The sequence below is a fragment of the Propithecus coquereli genome, unplaced genomic scaffold, assembly GCF_000956105.1.
Source record: "Propithecus coquereli isolate 6110/MARCELLA unplaced genomic scaffold, Pcoq_1.0 Scaffold71, whole genome shotgun sequence".
Taxonomy (NCBI): domain Eukaryota; kingdom Metazoa; phylum Chordata; class Mammalia; order Primates; family Indriidae; genus Propithecus; species Propithecus coquereli.
The window spans coordinates 7,879,204-7,897,370 of record NW_012153174.1 but is presented as its reverse complement, the minus strand read 5'-3'; the positions used below and the strand labels follow the sequence as shown (position 1 = coordinate 7,897,370).

General features: G+C 41.2%; 1 protein-coding gene across 2 annotated transcripts in view; it reads left to right on the top strand.

Annotated features, from left to right (window-relative positions):
• PRKDC (protein kinase, DNA-activated, catalytic polypeptide) overlaps positions 1 to 18,167 on the top strand; it is a 158,587-nt gene that overhangs the window by 122,839 nt on the left and 17,581 nt on the right. For both annotated transcript variants that reach the window (XM_012661443.1, XM_012661444.1), the window contains exons 69-73: positions 9,122 to 9,311; positions 11,981 to 12,155; positions 13,746 to 13,939; positions 14,751 to 14,928; positions 15,480 to 15,640. In XM_012661443.1, coding sequence (XP_012516897.1) covers positions 9,122 to 9,311; positions 11,981 to 12,155; positions 13,746 to 13,939; positions 14,751 to 14,928; positions 15,480 to 15,640 — 898 coding nt within the window. The remainder of the gene's footprint in view (positions 1 to 9,121; positions 9,312 to 11,980; positions 12,156 to 13,745; positions 13,940 to 14,750; positions 14,929 to 15,479; positions 15,641 to 18,167) is intronic.

Below are 18,167 nucleotides of genomic sequence, written 5' to 3'. Positions count from 1 at the left end.
AAAAAAAAAAAAAAAAAAACAACTTAGATTTTTGACACTCCTACCTCCTGCCTCCCAGCTGCATTACACAGCTGTGTATCACTTTCCCAGGTCTGAGATCAGTTTCACATCCTCATCTGCTCCTGCAGCGACCCTGTGAACTTCACAGGGCAGATAACCAGCCATGCATTTTAGGGAACAGAATTGGAGAGATTGTGATTTATTTTGTCTAGGTGTCCACAAGAAATAGAACCGAAGGACTCTGACCTCAAGTGCAATGTTTTTCCATTATTTCCTCCTCTACTACTTTTTTTAAAATTTTTTTATTTTGAGATAAGTTCTTATAGAAAAGTTATAAGAAAAGTAGTACTCTCCTATGTACCTTTTATCCAGATTCATTAATTTTTTTAAACATTTTGCCACATTAGCTTTTTTATTCTTTCCCTCTCTCCCAGGCATATACATTTATTTTCTGAAGCATTCGAGCATAAGTTGCACACATCATGTCCCTTTGCCTTTTTTTCCAAACTTTTAATTAATTAATTTATTTTTTCAAGGCAGGGTCTTGCTCTGTCACCCAGGCAGGAGTGCAGTGTCACAGTCATAGCTCACTGCAGCCTCAAATGCCTGGACTCAAGTGATCCTCCTGCCTCAGCCTCCCAAGGAGCTAGGACTACAGGTGCACACCACCATGCCTGGCTCTTTTTTAAAAAAATTTTTTGTAGAGACAGGGTCTAGCTATGTTGCTCAGGCTGGTTTTGAATTCCTGGCCTCAAGCGATCCTCCTACCTTGGACTTCCAAAGGGCTAGGATTACAGGTGTGAGCCAGCGCACCCAGCCCCCTTTGCCTCTTTATATATCATTTTTCATTTCCTAAGAAAAAAAGTGTTCTCTTAGATCATCACAGTTCAACCATCAACTTCCATGCTTTCATTTTTAATCTACAGCTCACTTTCAGTTTTGTCAATTGTCCAATTAATGTCCTTGGTGACGTTTTCTCTTCCTCTAGGACAGGATCCAGTCTAAAATCACATATTGCATTTAGTTGATGTGTCTTTTTAGTCTCCTTTAATCTGGAACAATTTCTCACCCTCCTTTGTCTTTCATGACATTGATGCTTTTAAGGAATGTTCCTCGGTTTGAGTTCGTCTTACATACTCATGATGAGACTCAAGTGACCCAGCCCTGGCCAGAATATTCTTTCTTCTCCGGCTAGCACATCATAGGTGGACATGGTATCCATCTGCCTTTTACTGGTGATAGTAATTTTGATTATCTTGTTCAAATATTGTCTGGTCTCCCCACTGTATAATGGCAGTCTTTAAGTAATGTGGGGGATTCCTTGAACATGCAAATGTCCTCCTTCTGATAAGACTTACCCTTCTGTATTTCAAGTTTGTGGATGACTCTTGGCCCAAACAAGCCTTGACAATATGTGGTTGCAAAGTAATAATTTTTAAGTCTCCCACTCATTCATTTTTATCAGTCTACATTTTATTGTATAGAAGCACCCTCCTTTCTCTTCCATCTATTTATTTATTTACTTTTTAAAAATTATCAAAATAGACTCATGGATTTCAGTTTTATTTAATGGGATATAATATATTACTGTCACTTATTTTGTGTTCAGTTGTCTCAGATTTGGTCTGTGGGAGCCCCTTCAAGCTGATTTTCAAGGCTTATCTTCAAAGTTATTCTCCTGTTTTCTTCTAGAAAGGTTACAGTTTTAGCTCTTACATTTAGTCTATGATACACTGGAAGATAATTTTTTTTTTTTTTTTAAGAGACGGTCTTGCTCTGTCACTCTGGCTGGAGTGCAGTGTTACAATCATAGCTCACTGAGGCCTGGAACTCCTGGGCTCAAGCGATCCTTCTGCCTCAGCCTCCTGAGTAGCTGGGACTACAGGCGTATACCACCACACCTGGCTAATTAAAAAAAATGTTTTTTGTAGAGACAGGCTTACCCAGGCTGGTCTCAAACTCCTGGCCTCAAGTAATCCTCCCACCTTGGCCTTCCAAAGTCCTAGAATTACAGATATGAGCCACTGTGCCTGGCCTATGGAAGATAATTTTCATGGATGGTGTTGGAATATAGGGCTCAGAGACATGAAAGTTTTCAGGAGTTTTGCAGGGCTTTGCCTTGAAAGAATCTGTGAACGTGTTAGTTCACAGACCAGAAGCTGCCTAGCAACAAGGAGGGCATCTTACCAATCAGAGGTGAATGCAAATTGCGTCTGTCTCAAGACCTGCAGGCCAGTGCCTGATGCTTGTGTAAGACAGAGCTCAGCATGAGGTCACAGGTTAAGGCCTGATCAAAGAATGTCAGCCCAGCAGACACCTGCAGCTAAAACCAATTAGCCTCAAGGACAGTTCCTGCTTCACTTCTGACCACATATCTCAGTTAATGAGAAACTAGATAAAGAAATATATGATCTCTATATTTCTGTTTTAGCTTTTCTGCTAATTGGCAATTTTATCTTTAACTTGTATACTCAGCTAGGTCTGAGTATAGTATACTAGTCTGAGCTAATATTCTTAACTTAGGGCTTAGAAGTTTATCTTAGAAAAATTTTGTAACCGTTTGCTCACATAGATAGAATTAATTAAGGGATCTCTAGAAACTTTTGGGGAGCCTTAAAACCTAAATGAATGATCTGTACACATAAATCTGTAACCACAAACAGCTAATTGCTGTACCAATAAATACTGAAGCGGGGTTTAACTCAGGGCCTCACAGCTCACAGGAATGAGGACCCCTGACTGTCCCATCACTTTAAACTACACTTTGTCTCTGTCTCTATTATTTCCAAATATTGTGATGATTCTGCCTGGGACCTGTTTTGCTGGGAGAGTACCTAACACCCAGCATGGTGTGAGATAGATGTTCACTTTTTCCTTATGGTTATCTAGTTATCTAGCCTACTTTGTTCAAAAGTCTTTCTTATCATAATTGAATTACCTTGGCTCCTTTTTGAAAATCAGGTGACCGTTTTTGTGTTGGTCTATTTCTGGATGCTCTGTTTTAGTTCTTGATTTATATCTTTTTATGATAACAAACTGTCTTCATTAATGTCACTTTAGTAAGTCTTGAAATCAGATAGGATGAGTTCTCCAACTTTGTTTTTCTTTATGAAAATCTCTTTATTTTAGGCAATTTGCACTTATATTATATTTGCATTTTAGAAATTTCTCCAAAGAACAAGTACTGAGATTTTTTTATCGGGTTATTGTATTGACTGTATTTGGGGGAATTGCCATCTTAACAATAGAGAGTTCCCCAATTCATGAATATGGTATGTCTCTGTTTATTTAGGTCTTCTTTAATCTCAGTGATTTGTATTTTTTCAGTATGGAGATCTTGGATGTTTTTTGTGAGATTTATTCCTAAGAGTTTTATGTTTTTCAGCACTGTTAAAATGGAAGTTTTTAAAAAAATTGTATTTTCCAATTATTTACTGCTCATATACAATTGCTTTTTACACATTAACCTTGTATCGTTGCTAACTTCACGTACTGATTTTGGTTCTTGTTTTGCAAACTCCCTCGGATTTTCTATGTAAATAATAGTATCATCTGCAATTAGGGTCAGCTTTACTTCTTCCTTTCTGAACTTTATGCCATTTATTTCTTTTTCTTGCCTTGTTACAATGGTTAGGACCTTCAGTACTACCTTGAATATAAGTGTTAACGTGAGCATCTTAGTCTTATTCCTGATGTTAGGAAAGACAATTCACTCATTCACTATGAAGAATGATAGAGTTTTTTGTAGATGCCTTTTATCAGATTCAGGAAATTCTCTTCTGTTCCTGGTTTTCTGAGAGTTTCATTTTATCCTGAATGGGTGTTGAATTTTGTCAAATGCTTTTTCTGCATCTGTTTAATTGATCATATTGTTTTTCTCTTTTATTGTGTTTATGGTGTATTATGTTGATTGCTTTTTTAATATGAATCCAATCTTATATTTCTGGGGTAAACTCTACGTGGTCACGATGATTCCTTTTATATATTTTTGCAAACAGTGTTGTTAAGGATTTTAGCATCTATATTCAAGTGGAATATTGGTCTGTAATTTTCTTTGTTGTAGTGTCTTTGTCAGGTTTTGATATTAGGGTTATAGTGGACTCATGAGATGAGTCGGGCATGTTCCCTTCACTATTTTTTTTTAATTTGTATAATATTTTCATTATTTCTTACTTGAATATTTGATAAAATTCACCAGTGAAACTCTTTGGGCCTGGAGTTTTCCTTTGGGGAAGATTTTTTTAAATGTATGTTATTTCCTTAGTAGATACAGATAGGGAATTTAAATTTTCTATTTCTTTTTGTGTCAATTTTGTTAAATTATATTTTTCTTTTTTTGATAATTATTTCATTTTATTTTATCTTTATTTATTCATTTATTTTAGAGATAGGGTCTTGCTCTTGCTCAGGCTGGTCTTGAACTACTGACCTCAAGTGATCCTCCTGCCTCGGCCTCCTAGAGTGCTAGGATCACAGGTGCGAGCCACCGCACCTGGCCTAATTTATGTTTTTCAATAACTTTTTAAAAAATGGCTTCCTCCTTTATATTTTAAATTTGTCCATTTTATCTAAGTTGTCAAATTGTTGGTATAAATTTGTTCATGTCATTCTCTTATCCTTTTTACTATTTGTAATATGTGTGGTGGGAATCCCCTTTTCATTCCTAATGTTAGTGATTTGTGGTCTCTCTTTTTTTGTTGTTCCTTGATTTATCTAGGTAGAACTTTGTCCATTTTGTTGATCTTTTCAAAGGACCAGCTTTTGGCTTTGTTAGTATTTTTTATTACCTGTCTGTTTCTATTTCATTGGTTTCTGTGGTCTCATTGGTTTCTGGTTTCATATTTACTATTGTCTTCTTTCTACTTACTTTAAATTTACTTTGCTTTTTTTTTTTTTCCTAATTTCTTAAGGTGGAAACTTTGATCATTGATTTTATAACTTTTCTTCCCTCTGATATAAGCATTTAAAGTTATATGTGTTCCTTTAAGCATTGCTTTAGCTGCATTCTGCAAATTTTGGTATGTTGTGTTTTTATTATCATTCCATTCAGAATATTTTCTAATTCTCATGTGACTTCTTTTTTGATCGTGAAATATTTAAAAGTGTTTTAATTTCCAAATAGGTGAGTTTTCTAGCTATCTTATTGATTTCTAAACTAATTCCCTTCTGGTCAGAAAATATGCTCTGTCGTTGTAGCCCTTTTATATTGAGACTTATTTTGTGGCCCAAGAAATAATCTATTTTAGTAAATGTGCCCTGTAAACTTGAAAATCTTGTATGTTTTATAGTTCTTAGATGTACTGTTTTATAGATTTCAATTAGATCAAGGTGGTTAGTAGTACTTTTATAACCTTCTGTCTTACTGTTGTGTTTGTTTTTCTAGTTCCATCACTGCTGAGATAGAGATATGAAAATTTTCTACTATGATTGTAGAATTGTCTGTTTCTCTTTTTAATTTTGATATAATTACTGTATTTTGGTTCTGTTATGGGCACATACACACGGATAAATGCTGTTTTCCTGATGAAATGTCCTTTTATTGTTACGTAGTAATGATATAATGAAAACACTACTAAATAATACTATAATTTTACTTTAAAGAGTCACACATATCCTAAAGAATGTATGAGGAAAACAGTCTTTGTGTACTGACTTTCTGATGCTCATCCTAGAGATCCGCATTTTCCTCTAGCCGTTCTTGTACTGCAGGTCTACCTGTGATGAATTCTGCTAGTTTTTTCTTTCTCTGAAGATATCCTTATTTCACTGTCATTCCTGAAGGATATTTTCTCTGGATGTAGAATTCTGGGGAGAATCTCTGTACACCTTCAGTAGTATCTTTTGGCTTCCATATTGCAGAGGAGAAAGTCACGGTTATTTAAATTGCTGCTGCCCTGTATGTAATGTGTCATTTTTCTAGCTGCTTTAAGATTTTTTTTTCTTTATCATTGGTTATCAGCAGTTTGACTATGATATGTCTAGGTTGGTTTTCTTTGAATTTATCTTGTTTGAGGTTCACTGAGCTGCTTGAATCTGTACATTTATGTCACCACATTTGGGAAGTTTTCTGTCATTGTCTCTCTCTTTTTTTTTTTATTTTTTTATCTTTTGGAGACAGGGTCTCACTCTCTCTCCCCAGCTAGAGTGCAGTGGTGTCATCATAGCTCACTGCAGCCTCCAACTCCTGAGCTCAAGTGATTCTCTTGCCTCAGCCTCCCAAGTAGCTGTACTACAGGCGAGTGCCAGCACGCCCAGCTAATTTTTCTGTTTTTTGTAGAAACAGGGTCTTGCTCTTGCTCAGGCTGATCTTGAACTCCTGGCCTCAAACAGTCTTCCTGCCTTTGCCTTCCAGAGTGCCAGAATTACAGATGTGAGCCACTGCACCCGGCCTCATTGTGTCTTTAAATACTTTTTGCCTCAGTTTCTCTCTCTCTCTCTCTCTCTCACTCTCTCCCTCTCTCCCTCTGTCTGGGATTCCCGTTACACATACACCAACCTTTGGTTCCATAGGTCCATGAGTCTCTGTTCATTTTTATTCAGTCTTTTTCCCCTTTGTTCTTCAAGTTAGCTCATTTCTATTGGTCTGTCTTCAAGTTAGCTGTCATTTCCTTCTGCCTTACTTTCTCTTCTATGAAGTCTATCTAGTGAATATTGTATATAAGGTACTGTATTTTTCACTTGTAAAATTTCCGTTTGATTCTCTTTATATTTTCTCTTTGTCTACTGAGATACTCATCTTCTCATTTATTTCAGGTGTATTTTTCTTGATCTCTTAGAGCAGAGTTAAAATAGCACTCTAAGGTCCTTACATGATCATTCCAACATGTGGGTCATCTTAGAGTTGACATCTGATACATTCTCCTGGTGCTTTTATTAATTGATTTTGGAGTTTAACTTGGACATTATGAATACAGTAGTGCTCCCCTTATATGTGGGGGATCCATTCCAAGACCCCCAGTGGATGCCTGAAACCATGAGGTACCAAATCCTATACATATACTATGTTTTTTCCTATACAAATGTACCTATCAGAAAGTTTAATTTATAAATTAGGCATGCTGAGAGTAAACAATAATAATAAATAGAACAATTATAACAATATACTGTAATAAAAGTTACGTGAATGTGGGTTCTGTCTTTCTCAGAATATCTATTATACTGTACTACAGGTAACTGAACCCACAGAAAGCAAAGCCACAGATAAGGGGGGGCGCTGTAGTCTCTTTCTTATGTCAGCTCTGGGATCTTTTCTGTAGCTCTCAGGCAGGCAGTCGCCCAGCTGTCTTGGGACAGCAGACTCTGTTTTGCTTCTGCCAGTTTAGATCTCAGGTCTGTGTTTGAGCCTTCCCTACACTGTTTTGAGCCCACCCTGCATGTGCACGTCTGGGTGGGCTGAGGCCCGTGCGGTTCACATGCAGAACTGGAGGACCCTGCTCTGGTCTCGCCCACCAGGCTCTGCCTGCAGTCCCTGCTGGCCTGGGCCTTCCAGGTTCCTCCAGGCAGGATGCAGCAGCGTTCCCTTTAAGGATCTCAGTCACTCGAGCTGCCACCCACCTCAGAGCTGCAGTCACCCTCGTGACAGATGGTGAAGAGAAGAAATAAGAAACTCATCCCCAACAGCAGACCCTTCTCCCACTTTTCATTTCCCCGCACAGTCTGCCGTCTTTTATTTACCCTCAGAGTTCTCGGGAGTTTTATTAATAGTTTGTATTTACCTGGAGTCTCTGGTTGTCATCCACAGAGGGCTGAGCCACAGGGGCTCACAGGGCCACGCCAGAGCCAGATTCTGTTGTTTCGAGAAAAGAAGGTTCTTTTCCTGGCTCTGTGCTCCTTGATTTGATGCAAGAACATGTCCTTCTCTCCCTTTGTTTGACTTGTTCCCTCTGCATGGGACTCCGTCACCAGCTCTGCTCCTGAAATTGAGTGTGTTCCTCACAGCCCAGGGGGGTCCCGTGCATTGCGTGACTAGGTGTCCACCTCCGCTGCTGCCTACTTCTGCCCTTTCTGAGGTCACACTGGCAGGGACATTTATGGATTCATTATTCATCATATTCTTCAAATATTAATCAAGTACCGTTTTGTACCACATTTTTTTTTAGAGGCAGGGTCTTGCTCTGTCGCCCAGGCTGAAGTGCAGTGGTGTCATTGTAGCTCACTGTAACCTCAGACTCCTGGGCTCAAGTAATCCTCCTGCCCCAGTCTCCCAAGTGTCTGGGACTGTAGGCACATACCACCATACCCGCCTAATTTTTCTATTTTTGTCAAGACGGGGTCTTGCTGTGTTGCTCAGGCTAGTCTTAAACTCCTGGCCTCAAGCCTCCCAAAGTGCTGGGACTACAGATGTGAGCCACTGTGCCTGGCCTGTACCACTTTTACCTGTGTAATCTTATGATTAAAAATAGTGAAAGCTTAAGAACAGTAGCAGCTTTTGGGGGAGGCAGTGCATATTGGTTTGGGGTGAGAAGTATAGAGTGAAAAGAAAAAAGAAACAAAAGAGATGTGAGGCATGCTGGTTTATCTGGCCACAGTACTTCTAGGAAAATTAGAAGTCAGTCCCTGGATGAACAATAGAAATTTACTTGATTATTGTTTAGGGATGGATTGTATATGTTAAGGCCCTTTGTCAGTGATGCTATTATTAATGAAAATAAAATACTTGAAGTCATATGTGTAAATTATGATAGAAATAAAAATAATTTTATAACAGCCCAGCATTATCTTTTAAAGTCCTCAGTGACTGTTTATAGCCTGTTTGCAGCTTTACGTTTTTCACCTTTGGGCGTGTGGCCTAGATTGAAGACCAAAGGAGAAAAATGGCTTTTGGCTCAACACAGGGTGTGTCACCGTTCATCAAGCAGGAAAATTGAGAGTTTGAATGCTTTGTTTTCTGGAAGTGGAAGTGCTAACTGATAATTGCAAAATTCCGTTGAAGTATTTTTGGTGATCTTTTAAAGAGTTGATTTATTAAAGGGGAGAGTGTATATTTATGGCTTAAATATGAGCAACAATGTATTAACTGTGGGGTTTCTCTCTGTACCTGCTATCCAGTAGATTCCTGTTTGTCAAAGCTTTCTTTCATGAGTCTCTGACATTAAGCCTCCTTTTTCTTTGTTTGGTGTAGATGTTTCTTTCTTAGCAAAATAGAGGAGAAGCTGCCTGCTCTTCCAGACGATCCCAGCATGAACGTGGATGGAGACGGAGACGCCAGGGACGGGAGGGACGCACCCGAGCAGGAAGAAAGTGTCAGCTCCCTGATCAGAAGCTGCAAGTTCTCCATGAAGATGGAGATGGTAGAAAGTGCGAGGAAGCAGGTCGGCACTCACGTCTGCATCTCCGTTCCATCTCAGATCTTCCCAAGTTAGCATCTTTCCTAACTTAGCTTTTCTTTAAAATCTGAAGCTTAAAAATAATTGAGTAGATAGTGTTTTCTTTCTCTTTGTAAGAAAGTAAACTTGAAGAAACACTTACTTAAAATTAACCAGAACAGCCTCTAAAGTTTATTATATGCCTGTTGATCATTTCAATATGCTTAGTGTCTATTATTTGAAAAGCAAATAAACCTAATGTGAAATTTGATCTCATTTAACAAAATGAATCCTTGGCAATTAGTTACAAATTATTTTTAGGTTTAGTTTGTGGAAATCTATCATTTAATAATGAGGTCCTTTCTTGATATTAAGTATACTATGCTTGAAAGTATTATCTATTATCTATTTGGATGTATTAAATCATATTTGAATATACCAGGGGGGCTTGCTATTTTAATGACCCTATATTGATTGCTATTGCAAAGCAAAGGATGTTATTCTAGTAGAAATAATTAATATTTCTGCTTTGTAGGTTTAAATGCTCACTTACAGATTTTTCTTTGGGTGGATGTCGTATCAGTCAGAAATTTTTATATTGCAAAGTACAGAAAACCCAACCCAGAGCAGCACCAGAGAGTAGAGGTGCAGTTCCCGAGAGAGGGAGCAGGTTAGGAGGCAGGCAGAGCACAGATCAGGTGAGAAGGAGCAGGGTGTGGGCAGAAGGGGCGATTTGAGCTTAAGAGTTTTGTGGTGAGGCAGTCTGGGGTCATGATAAGGTAGAAACACGGTCCCTGCCCTCACAGTCACTGTCTAGTGAGAGAGTGGGTGGTAGGGGCTGCACACATGACCACAGCAGCCCAGGCAGGTGAAGAAAGGAGATATCAGCAAAGCCAGGAGAGCGCAGGAAGAAGAGAGCTTCTGCCTCAGGCAAGGAGGCTTCTGGGGAAGGGGCAGTTGATCTAGGGTGTGCTTTATGGGAACGGAAGGGTTTGGATGTGGAGAGGAGAGAAAAGTATTCCAGATGTTAAGAAAAATGCACACAAAAACATGAAAGTAAGGTGCTGGGAAGGGCACAGTCTGCTCCCTCAAAGGGTTGCGGGGCCTCTTGATGGTGGATTTGCAAGGGTCATGTCGCACTCAGGCTTCCGCGGACAGCTGGAGACCGCGTGCTGCAGGGATTAGGGAACCATGGAAGGCTCTCGAAGCATGCTGGTCCACTGGAGGATTGGCTGCTCAGGGGAAAGCAGAGGCAGAGAGAGACTGGGACGGCCGCGTAGGGAGGCGGGGTGGAGCTGGGCAGAGCATGAGAGACTCTGTGTGGGGATACGGGAGGCCCTGTGTGTTGGGGATGACAAGAGGGCGAGGCTGCAGTCAACGTGGATGGTTGAAAGGGCAGTAATTAGGAAGACTGAGGTCCGATGAAAATTTCTCTTGAAACTTGGGAGAGAATTAGAGTATACGTACACGATTTAAAAGACACGCACAAGACAAGCAACTAAATAAAAAGTAGGTCAGTTCTTCATCAGAGTTAAAAACTTTTGTGTCTCAAATGACATACTGAAGAAAGTGAAAAGACAATCCAAATAACGGGAGAAGATATTTGCAGATCATGTATCTGATAAGGGCTGGTATCCAGAATATATAAAGAACGCCTTACAAACTGAACAACAGAAAGCCAAATGACCCGATCAAACTTTTGAGTAGACATTTCTCCGGACAATATATGCAAATGGCCAGCAGCACATGAAGAGTTGTTCAACATCACTAGTCATCAGGGAATGCAGAGCAAAGCCACAGTGAGATACCACTTTGTACCCACTAGATGGCTAGAATCAAACAGATGGATGGTATCAGGTGTGGGTGAGGCTGTGGGGAAACTGGAACCCTTGTGCGTTGCTGGTGGGAATGCAAAGTGGTGCATCTGCTGAGGGAACAGTCTGGCAGCTCCTCAGAAAGTTAAACACAGAGTCGCCGTATGACCCCACAGTCCCACTGCTAGGTATAGACCCGAGAATAGCGAAAGCACACAGCCACGCAGAAATCTACACAGGCCTATCCACAGTAGCATTACCTAAAGTAGCTGGAAGGGTGGAAACAACCTGAATGCTCACCAGTAGGTGGACAGAACACCGTGGTGTATCCAGGCAGTGGAATATTACTTAGCCTCAAAGAGGAACGAAGCACCTATATCTGCTATAGCTGGGACGAGCCTGGGAAGCATCATGCTGAGGGAAAGAAGCAGACACAAGATCGCCACCTGTTTTGTGATGCTGCTGTTCCCAGATGTCCAGAGTAAGCACACTGGGGGAGACAGAAGGTAGATTAGTGGTTGCCAATCCCTAGGCAGAAAGAGAAGTGACTGTTCATGGGCAAAGGGTTTCTCTTTGGAGTAATGAAAACGTTCTGGAATTAATGGGTAGTGGTTTTTGCCAAATTTTGTAAATATACTAAAAATACTGAATTTGCTCTTTAAATGTGAATTATATCCCAATGATAAATAAAAAGATATCTGCACAATTGAAGCTAAGGAGATGAGCCCGGCTGTCCCAAGGCAGTTGTGTCATACATAGGGAAGGTGGGTCAGTGAACACCTTCTTTGTGAAACAGTTTTATTTCTAAACTGTTACCTATATATCGGCATACCACTTTCTCTTTTTCTTCTGTTAATACAGAACAATTTCTCACTTGCCATGAAACTGTTGAAGGAATTGTACAAAGAGTCGAAAACGCGAGAGGAGTGGCTGGTAAGGTGGGTGCAGAGTTACTGCCGCCTGAGCCAGGGCCGGAGCCGGGCCCAGCACCGCCGCGAGCAGATCCTCACCATGCTGAAGACAGTCTCTTTGTTGGGTAATTAGACTGCCATCATCCACACTCTCTAGAATGCTGTTTTATGTGGTGTCTTGTGTGTCTTCTAAAACTATTCTTTGTCTTAGAAAGAAAGACGTTAGGTAAATCTTTGTAGGGAGGTAAATCTGGCTTTAGGATGGTAAATCTTTGTAGTAATTTTAGTAAATTAGCAAAGTGTGCCATAGAGAATGATGCGATTTCCCTGGGAACAGAGCAAAGCATGGGGAATCCTTTGTGTTCTAATCATGCTCTCGAATATGACATTGGAGCTTTTATTTCTTTGCCTATAAAATAAAATGGAAATTAAAGTTTTTCTCTTTAATACTTAACCAAATTATGGGTCTAATAGTTTAATTAGTTTGAAAACTCTAAGCTTGCATCTAAGATGTAAGAAATTAAACAAGAAAAGCTGTTGTACTCCTTAGTTCTTCTCTTTTCACAATAATGAAGACCTTAAGACTGAGGGAGAAGTGCTTTTCCAGACGTGGGTCCTCCTGCCTGCTGCTCCTTGTCAGGCGTGGTGGTGGTAGAGTGGCCACACACATTCCCACCGTCGTCCCAGAGGGCTCTCCAGCAAGACAGAGCATAGGGCTGGAGTAGCAGCCTTAGTAAAGATGCCAAGAGACGAAGCAGTCTTTGCATACTGATTCCAGGATCAGCTGGTACAGTGGTGCGCATGCCTATAGACCCACCTACTGGGGTGGCTGAGGCAGGAGGATCACTTGAGCCGGGAGTTCAAGGCTGCAGTGAGCTGTGACCATGCCACTGCACTCCAGCCTGGACAACACAGGAGACCCTGTCTAAAAAAGAGAAGGAGGAGAAGGAGGTCATTCTTAGTTTGCTTAAATAATTTTATAGGGGATTCTTTGGTGGGAAGGAAGAGTTTGCTGATATTAAGATAATGTTGGTACGATAATAAGAATAATTTACAGTTAGAGTATGGTTGTAGTTTGTAACAGCCTGGCGAGATAAGCAGGGCCAGTAGCTGTGGTCCTGTATCTGACACAGCTCTGGCAGAGGACTGTCAGACCCCGGACAAGCAGGATGTGAGGTTAGCCAAGTGTGCTAGTTCTTCACACATCATCGCACCTCTGGATGCTGCAGGTTTGACCAGGGCTGGTTAAGCTCCTTGTCCAGATCCACACGTTAAGAAGTGGAACTAGAACTTCAAATGTAGCTGTGTCTGTTGCTTTATCAGCAATAGGCCCCGGTGTCAGTTGTAAAATCTACTCTGAGTTATTAATGTATATGCACCAAGGCATTAATAAGAGCCATTTTTTATTCTTTGCAACAGATGGAATTAGGTGCTTTAAAAAAATGCAGGATGATGATGCTTGAATAAAAAGTTAATTCATAGTTTTAATTGCTAAGCCTCCATGGACTTTGATACAGTTACTTCTAACATTTTTATATTAATAAATGAGTTTAAGAAATTCCCTAGCCAATATTTGAAGTCAGTTTCCTTTGAAGATTTATTTTAATTAATTTCTTAATAGAAAACAACTTTTGTACACTATGAATTTCTTCTTTTAATTTCAGGAAAAAATTATGTTGCCTTTTTTTTTTTTTTTTTTTTTTTCAATCTAACAGATGAGAACAACACCTTAAGCTACTTAAGCAAAAACATTCTGGCTTTCCGTGATCAGAACATTCTCTTGGGCACAGCTTGCAGGATCATAGCTGATGCTCTCAGCAGTGAGCCAGCCTGCCTCACTGGAATCGAGGACAGCAAGGCTAGAAGAATTCTGGAGCTCTCTGGATCCAGTTCACAGGATGCAGAGAAGGTAATGAATACTGGAAGCATGAACATTTTATGTTTGTGTGCTGTGTGTGTCTTTAATGTGTAGCCTTCAGGCTATAGGAAAGTAATAATTAGGGTATCACTTTGTGTTTTTAAAATATATTTGATAGTGCACCACCAAGTTTCTTATGTGGAAAATTGACATACTCCATGTGTTTCCTGTTTATTCAAATGATAGAAATTTTTTAGTATTAAAAATGAGAAATTTCTAATTTTCATTGGATTGATGTGGACAGTTCTTTCATGAATTTTGTTAATGAAATTTCACCATCAGTTGCCATTCAGACGTCCCATTCAGCTTATGGGACGAATCAGCCCTTCTGCTTGTTTATTTGGTACCTGCTGTGCTTAGCTTTTTTCAGATTATTTTGTATTTTTGATGGTTACCTGTTTCTTCCTCATCTCACTGCGTCTGGCCTGGTCTTCTCCTTGTGTGATGTTGCCGTCTGCGCAGGACGTGGAGCATGAGGAGCCACTTCCACCTGTCCCCAGCTCCTGGCAGAGCCGTGTAGCCCCTGGTGACCTGGTCTGGCTCTGTGCGGCTCGTGGACTGTCTGGCCCACCCTTGGCTTACTTCTTTCTGTTTGGCTGGTTGTTACGTGCTCAGGATCTTGCTGGAATTGCTTACTCCTTCACAAGCAGGGCAGGCTCCTCTTTTTCCAGTTAACTCATTTTCAGTGTTATTTTGGAGATGTGGATCCCTGTATACCTCATGAATGACGCGTGGAAAGTAGAGTTCTTTGAGGTAGCTTCAGTTGCACTCACAGGTTTCCTGAGGTCTCTGTGAATTCCAGGTGATTGCGGGTCTGTACCAGAGAGCGTTCCATCACCTCTCCAAGGCTGTGCAGACGGCTGAGGAGGCCCAGCCTTCCTCCTGGGGCCCTGGGCCTGCAGCCGGGGTGGTCGATGCCTACATGACACTGGTGGATTTCTGTGACCAACAGCTCCGCAAGGAGGAAGAGAATCCGTCAGGTGAATTGCGAAAGATAAAAGCAAGTTAGTATTCCTTTATGTCAGCGTAAAGTCCTAAGAATTTGTAGATACTTTTGATTTCCTATTTGTTTTCAAATAACAAATGTTTTGAGAAAAATCTGTTGTCTTTTGAAGAGACAATGGCATCTCCAAGCAACATGAGCTGCACTTGAATGGAGTCAAGCTGTCTCCTCCATTTCCGTTTGCTTAATTTATACTTCCGTATTTTGCTTGCAGCTTCGTTATCATTGACTCGCGTGGCAGCCTCTTGCTCCTGGAGTCAATTCAGTAACCAGCAGCTGCCCTGTATGTTTGCAGCCCAGGATGCAAACGGTGCCTTGTGCAGAATGGGCACTCTGGCGGAAGGTGCTGCTTCAGAGTACAAATGCAAAACACGTCTGGTTGTGTTGACCTGAAGTGGTGGTTAGAAAGAGAACAATGACATACTACAAAATATAAGCCAAAAGGAAACATCATCATTTGTTAAACTTAATGCTTTCTGTGTAAGTGGAGATACTGACTATTGCTTTCTCATTTGCTGTCCTCAATAGTTACTGGCTCTGTAGAAGCACGGGCATATCCAGCACTTGTGGTGGAGAAAATGTTGAAAGCTTTAAAATTAAATTCCAATGAAGCCAGGATGAAGTTTCCTAGATTACTTCAGATTATAGAACAGTATCCAGAAGAGACCTTGAGCCTAATGACAAAAGAGGTTGGTATTTTTATTCCAGTGAGTGGAAAGGAACTTCACAGAACTTACAAACCTTCCATGCACACGTGCTTGTGTGTGCAATGCATATTATGGCTTTTCCCAAGCAGCACTGAGTCCTGCTACCGTCTAAGAGCATAGGTAACCAAAAACAGGATAAAAGAGTGTTCACATTTACCCATTCTCCTCTGCGGGTGTTGGTGAGAACACTGTCTAAACAAGGACCCCAAAGTGGAGGCGGGTGTGAGTGGGACGAAGACGGGTCTGTGTGGAGCAGTTTGCTGCCCGTGCACACTGAGCTGTGGTCTGCGACGTCTGCTGGTGCCTCACGCTCAGGCTGGCGTTTAGCCCAGGGAGCATGAGTGGCTTCAGCTCTACCTCCCGGCCAGTATAGTGCCCGCCGGCAGCCCTGTGGCTACAGGTATGGGACCAGCCCACACCCTCCACACGGCCTGCCCCTGGCCCACCCAGGGCTGCCCCGCCAGCTGCGCTCCTGTCCTTGGGGCTCAGTCTGTGTCTGGAAGGGCTCCAGGGATTTCATCTGCGCAAGGGTAGGGCCGTCCGAAAGGCTCCTGAACTGACTCTTGTAGATATGTAACTGGAAAATAGGGCCAATTTGAGTTGAGAATGTAAGAGTGCAGAAAGGGTCACATGGTACTCTATTAGCTTCACACAGTCAGTTTGTAAACAGTGCTGGTCCCTGAGCTGTGGGGACCCAGTGTGACTGTCAGGGTCCACTGCATGGATTTTGAAAGGTGGGCATTTTAATAGGTCTTAAACAGGAGGTTAAAGTAAATTCAGAAATGCAGCATCTATGTGTTTTTCTTAAAGATAAGTGAGCAAATAGTTAAATAACTTCATTATGATTTTGGTTTTTTCCAAAATAATATTTTATTGATATATGATAAAAATAAGACTTTGAATTTGTGAGGAAATAAATGGAGTATTCAGTCAATGTTGTCATTATACCTGGTGGATGCCTGTGGCAGTCAGCCAGCCTCAGTCTGCACTCACCTACGCAGTGTGGGCTGACTCATCTCATCCTCACTCCTGCTGCTGTCCTCAGCTCCTAGATCAGGTAGGAAGCTTGCCGTGCTCACGCTGGCATTCCAGGGACATCAGATCTTATTTTTAAAATAACACCTTAAAGGCTGGTGTGGTGGCTCACGCCTGTAATCCTAGCACTCTGGGAGGCTGAGGCGGGAAGATTGTTTGAGCTCAGGAGTTCGAGACCAGCCTGAGCAAGAGCAAGACCCCGTCTCTACCAAATATATAAAAATTAGCCAGGCGTGGTGGTGCGTGCCTGTAGTCCCAGCTACTCGGGAGGCTAAGGCAGGAGGATCGCTTGAGCCCAGGAGTTTGAGGTTGCTGTGAGCTAGGGTGTTGCCACAGCACTCTAGCCCGGGCAAGAGAGTGAGACTCTGTCTCAAAAAAAAAAAAAAATAACACTTAAAAGTATTATAGGAAACATGAACACATTTTTTAAATGGTCTTAGAGACAAAAACCAGAAGTCATGAAGGAAAATAATTTGACACTTCTATGTAGAAAAAGAAAATGCTGGACCCTGCGCGGTGGCAGTGCCTGTGATGCCGGCACTCTGGGAGGCCCAGGCGGGAGGATCGTGAGAGCGCAGGAGTTGGAGGCTGCAGTGAGCTATGATGATGTCACTGCACTCTAGCTGGGGTGACAGAGTGAGAACCTGTCTCAAAAAAAGAAAATACCATATAAAAACTTAAAAAAAAAAAAACTGGAAAAAAATATTTGCAACACAGAGAGCTGACATCTCCAACCTATAAAGGAAACAGTCAGAAGAAATGCAAGCGTGGTTAAAGTACGTAAGGCAAATAAACACAGAATGTTCCACCTCACTAATAATGAAACGTGAACATTTAAATTGGACGTTTTTCACTTAGACGATGATTTCAAAAGTACATTGTGTCCAGTGTTGATAAGGATTTTAGAAAGTTGTCAGTCTAATGCTTTTAGCAATGAAAAGTTGAAAAATCTTTTTGGAAATAAATCTAGCAATGTTTTTTACAGTTGTTATAATGTGAATCATTGTTAAGGTTCACACTATAATTTTAGTTCTAGGTATTTATCCTACAGGTATATAGCACGAGTACAAGGGTCATGTGTATAGGAATGTCCACTGCAGCATTACTTGTCATAGCAAACAATTGGAAAATGCCCTAAATATTCATTATAGAGCAGTAGTTAAATAAAATGGTATACTACACAGCTGTTAAAAAGAATGGGATAGGCTGGATGCCGTGGCTCACGCCTGTAATCCTAGCACTCTGGGAGGCCGAGTGGGAGGATTGCTTGAGGTCAGAAGTTCGAGACCAGCCTGAGCAAGAGTGAGACCCCCGTCTCTACTAAAAATAGAAAAAAAATTAGCTGGGCATGGTGGCACATGCCTGTAGTCCCACCTACCCTGGAGGCTGAGGCAGAAGGATTGCTTGAGCCCAGGAGTTTGAGGTTGCTGGAGCTAGGCTGATGCCAGGGCACTCTAGCCTGGGAAACAGAGTG